Raw genomic sequence first — 15,939 nt, forward strand, 5'->3', positions numbered from 1 at the left:
ATTTTCTGAACCAGGAATAAGCATTTTTATATATTAATAGATCAATCCTACCATATACTGCCATTCTATAGTATTGCAGTGTATAGTGTTTTTGCACATGATCTGTTATGATGTGCCACCAGCACAGCCACAAGGCTGTCATGACAATGTATCATCACTGGAGGATGGTGACACAGGGACGATCACAGCCGGCTGTTTCATGCTGCTGGCATTTGAGGGGAAAGAGACAGAGAAGAGCATGTATTAGACTTACAAAGATACCCAGAAGAGCAGTGTATACAGTATAAGATATGAGAGATGTCATAAAGAGTTGTGTCTAGAAAACCAGATAGTAAGTACTGCACATTTAATAACATCATCCTCAGAATTCCTGTGGATAGGCTATGCTACATAAGTGGACTATTATAGGTCAATCAGCTGAAAAGGTATAATCTTCTAGAATTTCACAACTAGATAAGAGGCACAGGGGATCCGATTCATAGGGGCAACACCCTTACACGCCGTGGTCATGCTTGACTGTGGCGTATAATGGGTTAACACTCGCGATCGGACTCAGCTCCGATCCCGGGTGTTAGCGTGCGCTGCCAGCTGTGGTATACAGCTGACAGCCACTGCTTCTGGTGCCGGCTCCGTTCATTAGTCGGTGCCAGAAGCTCGACTTTATAGCACGTCGTCTTGCGGGAAGTATCTTCCCCCAGGGACGTACTATAATGTCCTGGTGCACGTAGGGGTTAAATGATGATATCTGTTTAACTGCTTTACATATCATAACAATTTTTAATGACATGTGAGACTTTAACTTAAATAAATAAATAAATAATAATATAATAACAAACTAATTTAATAAATTAAAATAATGAAAAAATTTTTATTAAAAACTATTTTTTTTGTTTATAGAATTAGCAGACAAATAAAATATTTAAAAAAATACACTTTATTTTCATTTTTCCCATTAAAGTTTTTTGGTTAATTGTACAGTATCAACCTGCAATCATTTTTTAGTTTCAGAGACAGATGCATAATATCAAGATTGTGTTTCTATGTGACTCTGGAACTGGAGATATCCACTGTTAAATTTATACTGTTATATAAAAATAAAATTTTTTACTGAATCTATAACAGTAGATATCTCTGGTTCCATGGCACCTAGAAACACAATTTTGATACCATATTAATGAGGTTCATTAGATATAACCATCTGAAGTGGACACTGTCTTGGCATCTATAAATGTGCTGGCTTCATGAGGTATGTGCAATTATAATGTTAATAGCCGTATTACATCCATGAAATGTTACCACCTATTTTGTAAATGCACTAAAAAATGATAAGAATAACTGTTTAGTTTTTCACTTTATTTCATAATAACAATTATAACGTACAATTGTAATACAGATGCCCTTTGACCTTATGAACTTGTCATGCCATTGCCAGCTATCATTTTTTTTAAACAATATACGTCTGAAGCTTTCCATCCAAAGTACATGTTGTTAACTAAAAAGAAAAAAAAAGAAAATCAGAATTTTTGTAGAGAAAACAATGTCAGAAAATGACCTTAGCAAATGAGAAACCGATATGTCACCACATTAAATGTATACTGCTTAGTAAGCATATGAACTACAAGCAATCCATGATTTGGACTCTGATAACCATAATCATAAGTATTTTCAATTTCATTGTTCTATGGATACATATGCCAGTGTTATTTGAATTTATTTAATTATGGTTGTGCCACAAGGTCTTACATTTCATCAATGGAATTCATGCTTTATTTATTTATGCCAATTTTTGCTCCTATAAACAAGATTACAGACAGAGGTCTATGTTACAGTCACCTTACATATCCCTTCCACTCCCTGTAGTACAAATACTGACATTAAAGGACACCTGTCATCAGGTCTCTGCCACTAGTCCTGTCACTACTACCTGTTGGAGCAGCTCACAGGGATCCCATCCCAGCCTTTATCTAGTTATTTCATACATTATTCATTGTAAAATCATCTTTTCTTTATTATGTAAATGAGGCTGGTCACATGGTCAGAGGCAGTGATGTCACCCCTGTTACCCCTCCCCTCTCCTCCCCCTGCTCATGTCTGTGTGTAATGTAGAGTAAAGCATGGCTAGTGTGTGTCCTGCATCTGCTGACATGCTGCATCCTCCTAATACACAGAGACACAGACATCAGCTACACATGAATCTGACATGTTCTGCTGTAACATGGCTGCCTGGAGCTGCTGTATCTCTCCTAAACACACACACATGCACACACAGGCTGCAGGGGGTGTGGCCACCAGCACCAGGAAGCACATCATTATACAGCCTCACACCATTATACAGGCTGTCAGTCATGCACTGGGGGTGTGGCTGTGCCTCCCACTCATGAATAAGATGGACAGCTTGAATATGCTAATGCTTATTTGCATACAGCTTTAGGACCTCATTGCTTAGGTTTACAGGCATGTAGAGGGACAATAAAGGGACAGAGGCAATGCTCTCTAATGGCAGTTTATGAAAATATATTTAGTTTAGGGGGGTTATTTTGCATGACGGGTTCTCTTTAACAAGTTGATTTTCACATTAGCAAAAAACCTTCAGCTTTTGATACTGTGTTTCTTTTAGAAAAAATAGTTTAATCAACACAAGAATCCAGTATCTGGAATCCTAAGTAAACATCTGAGGAGAAAGTGATCAATTATCATGCAATGAAACCACAGAAAAAACAAGGCATCAAAATAATTCAGATGAAAACAGAGATTCTCTAAGAAGCATATCATTGCTCCAGCTAAATGATGAGGTTCCTAAATACAAGCATCTCTCAATATTTGATATTTGGTTAACCAAATAAAGTGGAGCCTTGGATTGCAAGTAACTTGGTCTGCAAGTGTTTTCCAAGACAAATTAGCATTTTTCAATAAATATAACTTGGTTTACAAACAAAATGTTATATTACAAGCACAATGCAAGCCCTTCCTACCCTCTACTGTACCCCCCTCTAGAAAACAACCTAAACAACACAATGGGGCAGATTTACTTACCCGGCCCATTCGTGATCCAGCGGCGCGTTCTCTGCGCTGGATTCGGGTCTGGCCGGGATTCATTAAGGCAGTTCCTCTGCCGGCCACCAGGTGGCGCTGCTGCGCTGAAAAAAATCGGAACGCGCTGGAGTTCATCGAGCCGGGCTGAGTGCAAGCTCCGCGACAGATTTTTTTTTAAATGCGGCAGTTTTTCCGAATCCATCGGGTTTTAGTTCGGCCACGCCCCCCCCCCCCCCGATTTCCGTCGCGTGCATGCCAGCGCTGATGCGCCACAATCCGATCGCGTGCGCCAAAATCCTGGGGCAATTCAGGGGAAATCGGCGCAAATCGGAAATATTCGGGTAACACGCTGGGAAAACGCGAATCGGGCACTTAGTAAATGACCCCCAAAATATTTTTGGTGTGTGAAATGAAGTGTTTTCATTTAAATGATTTCCTATGGGAAAATTTACTTTGATATACAAGGTATTTGGATTAAAAGCATGTTCCCACAATGACCCATGCTCAGAATCCAAGATTCCACATTAATTAGAAATTAGCTTTCTAAACTAAACAAATCCCTTAGAAAAAGTATCACCATGGGTCATCATAAACATTTATACCCTAAAAATACATTGTTTATCAAGCCGATGCCTTTTTTAGTTTTTACTTCCCTTTAAAAATCCATAATTTTTTTCTGTGTACGGAGGTTCATAAGGGCTTGTTTTTTGTGTAACAAATTTTATTTCCTATTGATGGTATTTCATTTTCCACGTTGTGTACTGGAAAGCAGGAAAAAAATTCAAATAAAACACCTTTGTGACATTCTCTTGCGGGCTTCCTTTTTACGTCTTTTACTGTACGCTCCAGATGACACCTCCTATTTATTATTTGAGTTGGGGCAATTACAGGGATACCAAATTTATAAAGGGCCTCATTAGGTTTTAATAGGTTTTTTTGGGCCTTTTGTCCAAAAAAAACCCCATTTCTTCATTTTGCCAGATTTCGATAGTAATGACTCTTGGATACTTTAGTGTATGGAGTTGTGTAAGGTGTAATTTAATGAACGAAGTGATGTCGTTTACGTTGATACCATTTGTGGGATTGTAGGACTTTTTGATCACTTATTATTTACATTTGTATTTACAAAGTGTTGTTTAAGACAGTTGGGCGCTATTTTCTGTTACGGTATTCACCACCAGGAATAAGCATTTTTATATATTAAGAGATCAATCCTACCATATACTTACATACTTTAGTATAGCAATATAAAGGTGTTTTTGCACATGATCTGTTATAATGTGCCACCAGCACAGCCACAAGGCTGTGATGACAATGGATCATCGCTGGAGGATGGCGTCACAGGGATGATCACAGCCAGCTGTTTCATGCTGCCGACAGCTGAGGTGAAAGAGATAGACAAGGGCATGTATTAGACTTACAAAGATACCCATAAAATCTGTGTATACGGTATAAGATATGAGAGATGTCATAAAGTGTTGTGTATAGAAAACCAGATAGTAGGTACTGCACATTTAATTACATCATCCTCAGAATTCAACTGCATAGGCTATACTACATAGTAAAGAAAAAAGTTTACAGAGCTGTCCGCTCACTCACGTGTGCCGCTCTTAGAAAGAGGGTGAGAGTTTCTGCATAGTCCCGGTGCACGAGTCCAATACGGCTTGTCGGAAACCAGTTGAAATGTCCAAGAAAGGTAGAATATGACCGGCACTCAAAATTGCTTTAAAACTCAAGGCTTTATTCCATATCCATTAAAAACGGGGTGTTACATTGCAGATGGCAGATGACCTACGCGTTTCGAACGTAGATATTTAGTTCTTATTCATGGTCTAAGACAAAACTGCAAGTGTTCAAACTTAAAAAGGCAGATAGCAGCTGCAGGGAAGCTGTATAATTAGCGCACGCGCAGAGTGTCCTAAACTCCGACTACTACAGCGCATGTGACTAATTATAGCAAATGACATAATACACAAGAAATATTGGTTTTGTCCGAATACCTGATACACCTTAAAGGCAACAAAGATTACTCTGTATGTGGAAAAAGAGAAGTACATGTAAGCTACCTAATATAAATACATTGTGTCCGTTCTGTGATTAAGTCCTTTAGGCATGCGTGTTTCCATCTGTAGTATCCACAGCATTTCCCTATTACGTAGCTTTTGAGTTCTATCCCCTCCCCTTTTGGGAGCGGTAACCCTTTCAATTCCAGTAACTACCAGGCTCGAAAAATCTCCTGCATGCTTTTGTGAAAAATGTTTGGATAATGTAGGTATATTCTTATCTGTCTGTTTAGTACCATCAGAAATATGTTCTGCAATCCTTTTTTTCATTGATGTAATTGTGCTACCCACATATTGCACTTTGCATATTGTGCATTCCACCAAATATATCAATATATTTCACAAAAGCATGCAGGAGATTTATCGAGCCTGGTAGTTACTGGAATTGAAAGGGTTACCGCTCCCAAAAGGGGAGGGGATAGAACTCAAAAGCTACGTAATAGGGAAATGCTGTGGATACTACAGATGGAAACACGCATGCCTAAAGGACTTAATCACGGAACGGACACAATGTATTTATATTAGGTAGCTTACATGTACTTCTCTTTTTCCACATACAGAGTAATCTTTGTTACCTTTAAGGTGTATCAGGTATTCGGCCAAAACCAATATTTTTTGTGTATTATGTCATTTGCTATAATTAGTCGCATGCGCTGTAGTAGTCGGAGTTTAGGACACTCTGCGCGTGCGCTAATTATACAGCTTCCCTGCAGCTGCTATCTGCCTTTTTAAGTTTGAACACTTGCAGTTTTGTCTTAGACCATGAATAAGAACTAAATATCTACGTTCGAAACGCGTAGGTCGTCTGCCATCTGCAATGTAACACCCTGTTTTTAATGGATATGGAATAAAGCCTTGAGTTTTAAGGCAATTTTGAGTGCCGGTCATACTCTTCCTTTCTTATACTACATAGTGTTGATATTGGACTATTATAGGTCAATCAGCTGAAAAGGTATAATCCTCTTGTGAAGGAAACCGCGATGTTCCGGACCCCTGAAGGGTACGTAAGGTCACTCAGATATCCTTTTACAGACACTCCCAGAACGCACAGGTTCTGGGAGGCGCAGGAAGTGATTTAAAGTTGTTCACACAACTTCCGGATATGGCACAACCCTAAATCAAATCCGTGAATGGCTATAAGATCCCTCTCACTAGCCGCAGTGAGACAGAATATTATCAGCCTTATGCTGCCACCAGTTCTCCTTTAATATAAGCCCGGTCCGTAACGGGATTATATAGGGTGAGGAACCAACCCGGTAGCATGTATATAAGTGAGAAACCCGGATGTAAGATTCGTGATCGAGATAAAAGAGCAACACAGATTAGATTTTATATTAAGGGCGGTCCCAGGAAGCGGCTCTCTGCGCGCTGACCGGGGAAAAAAAACACCTCACACAGTGCGGCCCCCGTATATCCGGCGTATAAGACGACCCCCCACTGTAGCCATTATTTTAAGTGGTTAAAAAGTAGTCTTATACGCCAGTATATACAGTATATACAGTAAACAGAGTACAAATTACACGGGTAGCACTACAAGTCTAAGCAGTTTGGTTAGTTAGTTACCTTTGTGTGTGTGTGGCCTAATGGGGATGGATAGTCCACACTTTTAGATCCTCCCTGCGCTTGGTTGATGTTAGTTTTTTCCCCCAGGGCAAAGACGCCGGCCCCTTCAATGGTGCCCGATTATATCAGGTGTGGACACACCTCTGTCCACCCTAAAGAGGGGTCAATGGTCCCTCCTACCTGATATTACATCCAGAGCCCTGGAGAAGCCACAGCCACCCCATGGGAAGGTCCTGGGGTCATGGCTCTGGCACCATTGGATCCAGTTGAATCCCAGGATCGCATTGACACCAAACCTGACCCACTTGCTATGGTCCTATCCAGAGATATTGATATCTCTGGATCTGAGCATCCTAGAGCCATGAACAATTGGTTGTTATGATTTACGGAGAATAACCAATCCAAAAATGTATTTGGTGTTCTGGTGAGACGGACCATAACTTCATAACTGTCTCTATTCAACCTGGTGATTTGAAAGTTTTAATGACTCTTTGTTTGAGACTTGGGAGGCGAGGGGGGGTGATGCCTGGAGTCGGTTTGTCTGTATAGGTCTTTGAAGCCCGGCCACATGCTGGTTTTGTCAACAAACTGACTCAGGTTAATTTACTGAGGCTGGGGGATGGGGGGGGGGGCTTGATGACCAAGACAATACCTGCAGGTTCCTCACACCTCCCTCCTAAAGAGGGCGCTAAGGGGTAATACCTTTGTGTTTCCCCGTGCGCCCACTCACTACCTCTCTATGCCTGAGAGATACCCAGCTTCAGCATCACGTCAGTCACCCAGCTGTGGCGCTGTTGCACCTCAGGAGGGACCCGGTATGCTGAAAACTGGGATGGGTTTGGTCCCCTGGGTCCATGTGATGGACTGCCAACGGGTTCCTTCCAGGTTGGTTGCTGAGCAACTCCCGGAAGGGGTGAAGGGTTGCCCGCAGCTGGGACCTTTGGTCCGCCCGGGGCTGCTGGCAAGCCTCTACATCCGCAATGGGTTCCTCTGCCCAAACTGGACATAGTACCATTGCCTGTGGGTCACTGGGCCATACCGCTGGTGTACCCTGCTGAATTGTCCTCTGGTACAGTCGCCCTTGGTCCCAGACCTGCTTGGAGTCGGAGTCCAAGGGAGACTCTACCACCTGCTTCTCCTTAATTTTCAGGCAAGCGTCAGCATCTACCGCTGCCGGAAACTCCTGGCTGGACGTGGCAAGAATTGGTGCAACTGCCCCATCTACTGCTGGTTTCCCAGGATCGATCTCCTGGCCTCTGTCTGACTTGGCAGCCAATTGGTCAGAAGGGAGGAAGGCAGTGGACCCCCAAAGGGCCTCGACACTACGCCTGCACGTCACCGCGGCGATGGTCGCCGTGACCACAGGTAGTGTCTGCTTCCTCTCAGCTTCCAAACCAGTCTCCAAGGCAGACAGACTGACCTGGTGCTGTGACATTCCAGTCCAGTTGGGGATGGGCCATGTAGCGAGTCCTTGCCGTGAAGACCTACCTCTCCCGGCACTTTCCCGTCCTCGCTGACAGGCCCTCCTTCCTGAGACCACTGACTCGATGTGAGAGTAGAAGAAACCCCCACGTCTTCTGCCAGTTCCCCCGGATCTGTCCCCTGGCCTCCATCTGACCTGGCAGCCACTTGATTAGAAGGGAGGAAGTCGGCGAGCCCCCGAGGGGCTACAACACTCCGACTGCGTGTCCCAGCGGCGATGGTCGCTGTGACCGCAGGTAGCGTCTGCTTCCTCTCCACCTCTGACCCAGTCGCCAAGGCAGACGGATGGGCTCTGTCCTGAGACAGTCCAGTTGGGCATACGCACTGCACAGAGTCCTTACCTGGGCTCTTCTCTAGTCCCGGTATTTTCCCGTCCTCCCCTGCAAGCTTTTCCCCCGCAGCTGTTAGCCCCCTGTCTCTCCCTACTCTAGGAGTGTCAGAGGACAACGGGTATCCAGAGGATGACAGGCCACTCCGCATAGTAGCCTGACCCTCTGCTTGGATGGTCCCCTCCCCCAAGGGCAAAGTGGGACCCATGACCCTACCCACTCCCACATTCCTGGCAGTAGGTAGGTCACAAACATCAGTATTATCATTGACAATATCAACATCAGAGTCATAACAATCAATCTCAATAACAGTTACAGCGGCCGGCTGCATATTGCTGTCTGAGCGATCAGTCCCTGATGATTCTGGGGTCACATACTGTGACACTAGTCGGCCCAAGTCTGTTCCCAGCAGAACACTCACTGGAAGGTCAGGTGACACGCCCACCTCCCTCATGCCCCTCCCCGCACCCCAGTCCAAATACACCTTGGCAATGGGCAGTGCCGGTTCTGTTCCTCCAATTCCAGAAACCGCGAGGGTTTTCCCAGGTATCAAATCCTGTGGGGACACCAGTTCAGGCCGTACAAGGGTCAACCCAGCACCAGTGTCTCTCAGTCCCATGGCCCTAGCATGGCCTATGGTAACGGGCTGCAAATTATCAGGGGACCTCCCACCACCCCCACCCACAAACAAAACAGGAGATGGTGTCAGGGACGGTCCTGGGCCTCTCTGGCGCTGTGGACACATGGCCTTTAAGTGTCCTGGTTGTCTGCAGAAATGACACAAATGGTTTTCACCCACTGATGTGAAGAGGGGAGCATGGGCAGGTGCCCCCTTGGGTGCAGGGGCAGGGGTAACAGGGATGGTGTTCGTCTTACCCCCTCTCCAACCAGCAGGTCTCCTGGTCTCCAGAGTCCGGTTGTTGCTGTATTCATCTGCCAGGCCAGCTGTTTCCAAAGAATCCTTGGGTTTCCGGTCACGAAGGTGCTGCTGTAACTCCTCCGGACAATTCCACAAAAACTGCTCGATGGCGATTAGCTCCTTCAGCTGCTGGAAGGTGGCAAGTCCCAGTCCTGAGGTCCACTGGTCCACTGCTCGGAGAAGAGCCCTCATGTGATCAGTCCAGCTGTCAGCAGACCCCCGCTGCAAACTCCGGAGCTTCTTCCGGTAAGTCTCAGGGGTCAGGTTGTACTGACGGACCAGAGCCTGCTTGATATTCTCATAGGTCAGGGACAAATAGCCAAATATCTCCAGGGCCTTCCCTCTGAGACGAGGGGTAAGGTACCGAACCCACTGGTCCGCAGGCACATGGTACTGTTGGCAAGTTTTTTCAAAAGCCAACAAAAAAGTGTCCAAGTCAGTACCTTTATCCAGAAGGGGAAAGTCCTCAGTCCGCAGCTCTCTGGCAACACTGGACTAGCAGGAGCAGGCTGTTGTAGCTGGAGCATCTGCAGCTGGTGTTCACGCTCCCGTTGCCTTTCTGCGGCCTCTGCTTCCACTCGCTCCCGCCGTTCTGTAGCCTCTGCTCGCTCTCGCCTTTCTGCAGCAGCCATGAGGGTCTCGTATGCAGCATGGTTCCCCGCCTGTAAACTGGACAAGGCAGCTTGAAAGATGGCCGCCGAGCCCATCAGACCATGTGGGTGGGCGGGCAGTGGGCGGTCCAATGTGGGACTGACCACTAGCGACTGGCTCCTTGGGGAGTCTGGGCAGAGCTCTCCCTCGCCTTGAACAATAGCGCCCCACCTCCTCCTGGTCCAACTGCGGTACTGCATCGTCCTCTGTAATGTCCACAGCACTGGTAGCATTCTTCCTGCCTTTGTTCCTACCGGCCATTATCACAGCTGTTGGTAACTAACAAAGAACTGCAACTTGATGTACCTCACACCTTACTGTAATTGTACTCTGCTTGTGTCTAATGCTGAATTGGTCTTAAGATCCCAACACAAACGCTGCTGTTGGCAATCTTTAGTATTTGAGAGTATGGATTACACAATCAAACACTATTATCTCGATTATCCCACCGCTTGCCACCAATGTGAAGGAAACCGCGACGTTCCGGACCCCTGAAGGGTATGTAAGGTCACTCAGGTATCCTTTTACAGACACTCCCAGAACGCACGGGTTCTGGGAGGCGCAGGAAGTGATTTAAAGTTGTCCACACAACTTCCGGATATGGCACAACCCTAAATCAAATCCGTGAATGGCTATAAGATCCCTCTCACTAGCCGCAGTGAGACAGAATATTATCAGCCTTATGCTGCCACCAGTTCTCCTTTAATATAAGCCCGGTCCGTAACGGGATTATATAGGGTGAGGAACCAACCCGGTAGCATGTATATAAGAAACCCGGACGTAAGATTCGTGATCGAGATAAAAGAGCAACACAGATTAGATTTTATATTTAATTGCCTTAAGGGCACACTAGACAATACAGTACACACAATAGATATATACAGTAAACAGAGTACAAATTACACGGGTAGCACTACAAGTCTAAGCAGTTTGGTTAGTTAGTTACCTTTGTGTGTGTGTGGCCTAATGGGGATGGATAGTCCACACTTTTAGATCCTCCCTGCGCTTGGTTGATGTTAGTTTTTTCCCCCAGGGCAAAGACGCCGGCCCCTTCAATGGTGCCCGATTATATCAGGTGTGGACACACCTCTGTCCACCCTAAAGAGGGGTCAATGGTCCCTCCTACCTGATATTACATCCAGAGCCCTGGAGAAGCCACAGCTACCCCATGGGAAGGTCCTGGGGTCATGGCTCTGGCACCATTGGATCCAGTTGAATCCCAGGATCGCATTGACACCAAACCTGACCCACTTGCTATGGTCCTATCCAGAGATATTGATATCTCTGGATCTGAGCATCCTAGAGCCATGAACAATGGGTTGTTATGATTTACGGAGAATAACCAATCCAAAAATGTATTTGGTGTTCTGGTGAGACGGACCATAACTTCATAACTGTCTCTATTCAACCTGGTGATTTGAAAGTTTTAATGACTCTTTGTTTGAGACTTGGGAGGCGAGGGGGGGGGGTGATGCCTGGAGTCGGTTTGTCTGTATAGGTCTTTGAAGCCCGGCCACATGCTGATTTTGTCAACAAACTGACTCAGTTAGGTTAATTTACTGAGGCTGGGGGATGGGGGGGGGGGGGCTTGATGACCAAGACAATACCTGCAGGTTCCTCACACCTCTAGAACAGTGGTTCTCAACCTTTCTAATGCCGTGACCCCGCTATACAGTGCCCCATGTTGCGGTGACCCCAAATCCTGTACAGGAATATTGTATTTGCACCCAAAACGCGATAAAATCAAGGCTCCGATGGCTTTTTGGCAACCCCTGTGTTTTGGTCGTTCGACTTCTGCCGGGGTCATGACCCACAGGTTGAGAACCACTGCTCTAGAATTTCCCAACTAGACCACCCACCGAGCCTAGGCACCGCCTTACTTCAAGAATTCTGTGGCTGTGTGAATACAATAAATATATTATATAGGCACATAACTGCAAGGTACGAATAAGGCACAATATTTGTGCCTATTTCTAACATTTAACATACTTGTCATATACTGGTACTGACGTCATTAGGTGAAAGGTGTCAGGAATATTCCGCCATTTCTTCACCCATAAAAGTTATATAAAAAGGTCAGGACATTTCTCTGAAAGAGACAGCTTGTTTAACATAAAATGACTCTTCACAAAGCCCTATAAAAATGTAAGCGATGTTAGCATGTAGCGATACAAAACACATTTTTTCCCCAAAAGATTTAAATTAGGAAAAGGAATGTGTCAATGTGTCAATTGGACTGTGCAGAAAAAGCCATAAAAGCAAATCCCACACCATTTTAGATTTTTCCATCTTTCCAGTAGAATGGCAATTTAAATGCTGATAATAGGAAATGTTCTCATACTGCAAGCCCTTATACTCAAATTCTAATTGGAAATGTACAAATATAAAAGCTGAAGTGGGAATGGGTTAAACAGGCAGCAAATTACCTAAACTTTACTGGATCTTTCAAGAGATCAGCAAGACCAAAAGACAAGAAAACCAAACTTAGTAGAGAGAAAATATATGCAAACAGAGCAGATGAAGTCTTCCTGTTTGTAACATTCAACAGGTATGATGAGGCTTCAATTCACAATAATTTCTCATCCAATAAAAGAACACAAGCTGGAATCAGATATCTGTAACCACTCTCATGGATGGGTAGAGAGGCAGTGTTTTACTGCCCTGATTGCTCCTCCTATTTAGGGCTCTGCCCAATAAATTTGACAACAAAGATGTTAAAACTTTACAGTCTAAATTATTTGGAATGGTAAACTCCCTAGAATCCAGAGGAAGACATTATTCACCCCAGGCATATTGGTTGGATTTCCAGTTTATCATCAACTTAAATATTTCTATGCTGCATGTCTAGATAATATGGCTTCTAAATACTAATTTGTCCATATTAACGACAATGGGTTCAGATATGGTTCAGACTAAGTCTGATATATGGTTAAAGCCTCAATAGAGACCCCCATCTTACCTCCGGACTCTCATAATTTTCTCTTTATGTGATTTTATTCTGAAGAGACATTCCCTGAGGTCTCCACATAGATCCAAAGCCACAATCTGTTGCAATCCAGAGTTTCCTCTAGGGCTACAGAAATCAGAGGAATTGTTTTTTATTGGCCTGGAAAGCTAAACATGGTGATATCACAACACTGACAACTCTTGAATATTCATTTAGATCGGCTTTGATGGTGGCAAAATCTCCCTTTTCTACTCTCACTTGACTGATCCTGACAGAAAATTGTTTCAAATGACTCATTGGAAGGGAGACATTAGGATGGAACTTAAAGGGGTATTCCCATCTGGGCATTTACATTTAATTAAATTAATTTGCCATCTGTAAACATTTCTTCAATTGGATGTTAATTAAAAAAATGTTCCTGTGTGAAGATAATTTCTCATAAATGTAGTCATGTTGTCTCTTAGAAACCAGATAGCTTGCTCGGATACGACCACGTCATACTCTGGCAGCGTTGGCCAGACTTGCGCTATAGAGTCCTGCCGGACCACCAGGATTCAGCAATCATTACCACAGGACGGCCATGCGACATGTAGTAACTCCTGGACATTTTATATACAATAACCTTTTGTTTCTTTGTGCAATCCCTCCAGCAGAGGTGGCCGTATCTGAGGAAGCCATCTCGTTTCTAAGGGACAACATGGCTACATTTATGAGAAATTATCTTCACACAGGAACATTTTTTTAATAACATCTAATTGAAGAAATGTTTACATCTGGAAGATTAATGAAACTGAATGTGAGTGCCCAGATGAGAATACCCCTTTAAACTGTCAGATTGGAGGAAGATTGTATTTTCTTTGGGTCAATACTTCTGTGGTGGAGACTCGTTATAAAGTGCTTATAAAGTGCTATATGGTCCCAACAAAACTTTTTCATATGGGATGTTCAAGTGACAAACTTTGTTTCAGGCAATGTGGACAGGAGTGGACTTTTTACTACACATGGTGCGCATGGTCAATAGTGTTATATTTTTGGTTTGATGTGTGGGATTTTGGGGCACTTTTACTAAGAACCATGCGCCAGTTTTCTGTTGGACACTGCATGTTCTTTTAGGTGCAAACTCCTTGCACAGGTATTTAAGAAGTGCCTGCACCACAATTGTGTCGCATGGGCCATTTTGATATCCTAGTCCATATCAATCAGTAACACATCTAGGTCATGTCAGAATAACAATAAGAATAATAAATAACAATAAATTAAGCGGTCCTGCTTTAACCCGTAATAGCACGTCACGGGTCGGCCGCGGGCGCATGGGCCCTCTCTATAGCTGGTAAGTCTTTGCTGCATATTGCAGCAAAGGCTTACCGGTAACACCCGCGATCAGTGCTAGCACCGATCGCGGGTGTTTTCACCTCGATCGCCGCTGGCAATGCTGCCGGCGGCTTCAAAAGGATGGCGGCGCGTGGGCGCCGCCATCTTTTCGAAGGTCGACGCTCCCCGTGACATCATCGGGGAGCGGCGATCCGTCGCATTGGTAACCTCGGGTCTCACGAAGACCCGAGGCTACTTCGGGTTAACCCATGCATTACAATGTGCTATCAGCACATTGTAATGTATGAGTAGTAAAATCCCCATATACTGCCATACTGTAGTATGGCAGTATATGATAGGATCGTGCAGACACCCTAGGGTTAAAGTACCCTAGGGAGTCTGAAATTTAAAAAAAAAAAAAATTATAATAAAAAACCCTAAAAACTCAAATCACCCCCCTTTCCCTAGAACTGATATAAATATAAATAAACAGTAAAAATCATAAACACATTAGGTATCGCCGCGTCCGAAAATGCCCGATCTATCAAAATATGATAACGGTTTTTCACTGCGTTTAATCCCGTAACGGAAAATCGCGCCCAAAGTCGAAAATGGCACTTTTTTTGTCATTTAAAAAAATTTAAAAATTCTATAAAAAGTGATCACAAGGTCATACAGTCCTAAATTTGATAACATTGTAAACCACCCACAGCTCAGTACACCAAAGTATAAAAAAGTTATTAGCGCCAGAAGATGGCAAAATCCCCAAAAAAAATTTTGTACAGGAGGTTTTAATTTTTTTAAATGTATGAAAATATTATAAAACCTATACAAATTTGGTATCCCCGTAATCGCACTGACCCAAAGAATAAAGTAGACATGTCATTTGGGGCGCACAGTGAAATCCGTAAGATCCAAGCCCACAAGAAGACGCCACAAATGCGTTTTTTTACCAATTTCACTGCATTTGGAATTTTTTTCCCGCTTCCTAGTACACGGCATGGAATATTCAATACCATCTCTATGAAGTGCAATTTGTTACGCAGAAAATAAGCTGTCACACAGCTCTGTACATGGAAAAATAAAAAAGTTATGGATTTTTGATCATGGGGAGTAAAAAATGAAAATGAAAAAACAAAAAAGGGCCAGGTCCTGAAAGGGTTAACCTGATCTATCCACCAAAAGTGCTGCGGTCTATCTATCATGGTGTAATCTGATATATTTAGAGATAGGATTATTTTTGTTGGTGATAATCGAACTCAAGTGACTTAAGATTCTTCTTGTATATTGTCTTATAGTTTTCCCCATGTATACTGTATACATGGGCATGCACACTGTGCCACATACGTAACCCTTGTACTCTTGCAATTCAGAAAATGTTTGATGGTAAAAGATTCAAGTTTTGCAGGATTCCCAAAAGTCTTGCTTCTTTGGAAAATGAGGAGTCCATAATTGTCAACCTGGGCCTATTCTCAGTCAGAGATGTGCCACGAAAATGACAAGATGAATAAGATAATCAAACAAATTCCATCCCCTTCGGTATGTGAGTGATGGTTTACCAGTAAGACCTTCGTTAATATCTGGATCAGAGGTAAGCATAGGCCAATATAGATGAAGAATCTTATAGATGGTATCAGCATA

The 15,939-nt window shown here is 43.7% G+C and overlaps 1 protein-coding gene across 6 annotated transcripts in view; it reads right to left on the minus strand.

Annotated features, from left to right (window-relative positions):
- Nucleotides 1-1,332: 1,332 nt before the first annotated feature.
- WDR27 (WD repeat domain 27) overlaps nt 1,333-15,939 on the minus strand; it is a 314,696-nt gene continuing 300,089 nt past the window's right edge. For 2 of the 6 annotated variants that reach the window (XM_072141007.1, XM_072141009.1), the window contains one exon: nt 1,333-1,492. In XM_072141007.1, coding sequence (XP_071997108.1) covers nt 1,445-1,492 — 48 coding nt within the window. In that variant the 3' untranslated portion in view covers nt 1,333-1,444. Of the gene's footprint in view, nt 1,493-4,262; nt 4,414-12,029; nt 12,130-12,999; nt 13,114-15,939 lie in introns of all 6 variants that reach the window. The other 4 variants (XR_011854092.1, XR_011854090.1, XR_011854089.1 and 1 more) reach the window with 4 other exon arrangements.

Source organism: Engystomops pustulosus, chromosome 3 (genome assembly GCF_040894005.1).
Source record: "Engystomops pustulosus chromosome 3, aEngPut4.maternal, whole genome shotgun sequence".
Lineage (NCBI taxonomy): Eukaryota > Metazoa > Chordata > Amphibia > Anura > Leptodactylidae > Engystomops > Engystomops pustulosus.